The sequence below is a fragment of the Chinchilla lanigera genome, unplaced genomic scaffold (assembly GCF_000276665.1).
Source record: "Chinchilla lanigera isolate Chin_1 unplaced genomic scaffold, ChiLan1.0 scaffold00023, whole genome shotgun sequence".
NCBI lineage: Eukaryota > Metazoa > Chordata > Mammalia > Rodentia > Chinchillidae > Chinchilla > Chinchilla lanigera.
The window spans coordinates 27859857-27862649 of record NW_004955424.1 but is presented as its reverse complement, the minus strand read 5'-3'; the positions used below and the strand labels follow the sequence as shown (position 1 = coordinate 27862649).

The 2793-nt window shown below is 38.8% G+C and overlaps 1 protein-coding gene across 1 annotated transcript in view; it reads right to left on the bottom strand.

The window, feature by feature from the left end:
* Positions 1 to 2793, bottom strand: part of Clhc1 (clathrin heavy chain linker domain containing 1) — a gene marked incomplete in the record, with an annotated part of 97359 nt that overhangs the window by 60574 nt on the left and 33992 nt on the right. The window contains 3 exon segments of the mRNA XM_005385783.2: positions 297 to 381; positions 981 to 1093; positions 1202 to 1403. Coding sequence (XP_005385840.2) covers positions 297 to 381; positions 981 to 1093; positions 1202 to 1403 — 400 coding nt within the window.

The window sequence follows — 2793 nt, the reverse complement described above, 5'->3', positions numbered from 1 at the left end:
AGTTCAAAGCAGCATGGGCTACATGGTGAATTCAAGCCAGGCTGAGCTACACAGCAAGATGCTGTCTCAAAAAAAGCTGACAAGTATGGCTCAAGAAACTAAATAAGCAATGGCACACACTTGTAGTCCCCGCTACTGGGGAGGCGGGAAGCTGAGACTGGAGGGTCTCAAATCAGATCACAGCTTGAGCAACACGGCAAGACCCCTGTCTTAAGAAAGAACTGAAAAAAAGGATACCAACTAAACATGAATGTGGTCACTTAAACATGGAAAATCGGAGCTTTGTAAATATTTGCCTTTCGATGTAGTAAAGCATAATTTCAGCGTGTTTTGCCTTGCTTGGGTCATCTTCAAGCAGTTCTTCAACAATGCCTTGATCACCTGTAAATATCGAAAGGATCATTATATTTGAGGTCATTTCTCTATAGAAAATAATAAACATACACTGCAATAGTAACAATTATATAGCTTTGATTTCAAATAATAACAATCTCTTCCTAAACTAAGTGGCCTCCCTGTCACTTTCCTCTGTGTTTTCAGGTATTTCTCTTTAGCTCACTAAATCTGTTCTTTACCAACAATCAGCCAGCTATGGAAGTAAGAAACCTAAACAGTAACAGAGAACTAATAGAGTTTTCTTTAAACTCAGCTTAGGAAAACCTCATTTTTTAAGCTTTTGGGGTAAAAATGTTTTAAACTGTTTGTGCTAATTAAAAAAATACAGACAAGCCCGGCATAATGTCACATATCTATAATCCTAGGTACTTTAGAGGCTGAGGCAGGAGGATCACAAGTTCAAGGGTAGGCTTGGTAACTTAGTAAGTCCCTTCCACAAAATGTTTAAGAAGGGGAGGGAGTTGGGGGATGTTGTTCATTGACGGAGTGCTTGCCTGGCATGTACAAGGCCCTGGGTTCAATCTCCAGCACTGGGGAAAAAAAATTCGCAGATAGATAGATAGTCAGACAGACAGACACATTACCATTTAAACCTTTGGTTATCTGAATTTGGTCCATGAAGTCTTGAAATGAGCTGCTCATATCAGATTTTACCCATGAAGTAAGTGCATGTGAAACAATCTGCAGTCTTTGGTAACTATAAAGACAAAAGGCATCAACAACATATTGAGCTTAAAATCAAATGGTGGAATATGAAAATAAATACAAATAAAACCATCAAACTTTATATAATCAACTTTCATACCGAAACTGTAATTCTTTGTTCAGATTTTCTGCTACATCTCTCCGCTTTAATAACACAATCATTTCCTCATCTAAATCAGCCTTCTTTTGAGCTGGTATATATTTTACCAACATAGCTTGTTTAATTTCTACATACTTATCTTCAAGATGTTTCATATATTTACAGAGAGCATCTAGACTGACAGATTCTTGGAGAGTCATACCTATGGACATTTGACACTTCTTCCATTAGATCAAATCTTGCTTCCTCAAATGTCCATGTATTGATTCTGCCTCTGCATAAAAACTCACCACGTATCTTAACCCCCTGTTGGGGACCACAAATTCACAATGGCTAGTTTTACATACTTCCCTAAAGGAGGAAATTGAGGCTTTGGATTATTGGTACCACCCTTTTGGGATTTCCCATTATTCCATTAGGGGTAGGCCATTCTCTTCCACCTACTTCCAAGACTAAGACTAAGACTAAAACTACTAAGACTAAAGACACCCCAGGGCAAGATCTATGAGTCATTCAATAATCCCTTCCTCAATCAATAAATGCCCAGGTTCTGGCTGCCTCATGGCCTTTTTTGTTTCTCATGAACTGGTCATCCTGGAGCCTTGCTGTGCCATTTTGTCTCTTGTTCTCTTTCTTTCTCTTTCTTCCCTTCTTTTCTTCCTTTCTACCTTCTTTCCTTCCTTCCTTCCTTCCTTTTTTCTTTCTGCTGTGCACTGTAATACCTGGCAGGGGATTGGGGCTCACTGCAGGGGTGTCTGATACACACACACACACACACACACACACACAGAGTACTAGGGACTGAACCCAGAACTTTTCCACTGAGCTATGTCAACCCTCCCCCTCTTTTTTGAGACAGGATCTTGCTAAGTCACTAAATTGCCTAGGCTGGGCTTGAATTTGCAGTCCTCTGGCCTCCAGTATCTTTAAATTTTGAATATCACTATCTATTCTCAAAGGCTTTATTTTTCCATGGAAAATATTTGCAACTCCTCTAGGCATTCATCATACAAACTTCTTCCAATCCCGGATAAATTCCAGGATATACTCCAATTTCTTAAAATGTGGTAAAAGTGTTATACTAGTGTGTGGAAACAATGAATGCTAACATCAACGTGAATCAATAATAGTCCCCCAAACTTAATGCTCTACAGTTTTTCCATACTATACCCTGGAGTTCTCAAACTTCAGAGTATATCAAAATAGCCAGGACTTAATAAAACACCACAGTTAGACTCAATCACCAAGTTTCTGACACAGTGAGTCTGCAGTGAGGTCCAATACTTTGTATTCTAACTGGCTCCCAGGTGATACTTAATACACAAACCATACTTAATTCAGCCAAACTGGAACCATGTGACCTTTTAGGACTGTTTAAAGTTTTCTATTTCCTGTGTATCAACCTAAAAACTCTGACTAAATTTATTTGTACAATGTATAACTGGAAAGTACACACAAAACATTATTAATTTGTAACAGGTAATAACTGGAAACAACTGTGATTTTGTGTAAATATTTAAAATGAGATACGGGGCTGGGGATTTAGCTCAGCGGCAAAAGCACTTGCCTGGCAAGCGCAAGGTCGTGAGTTC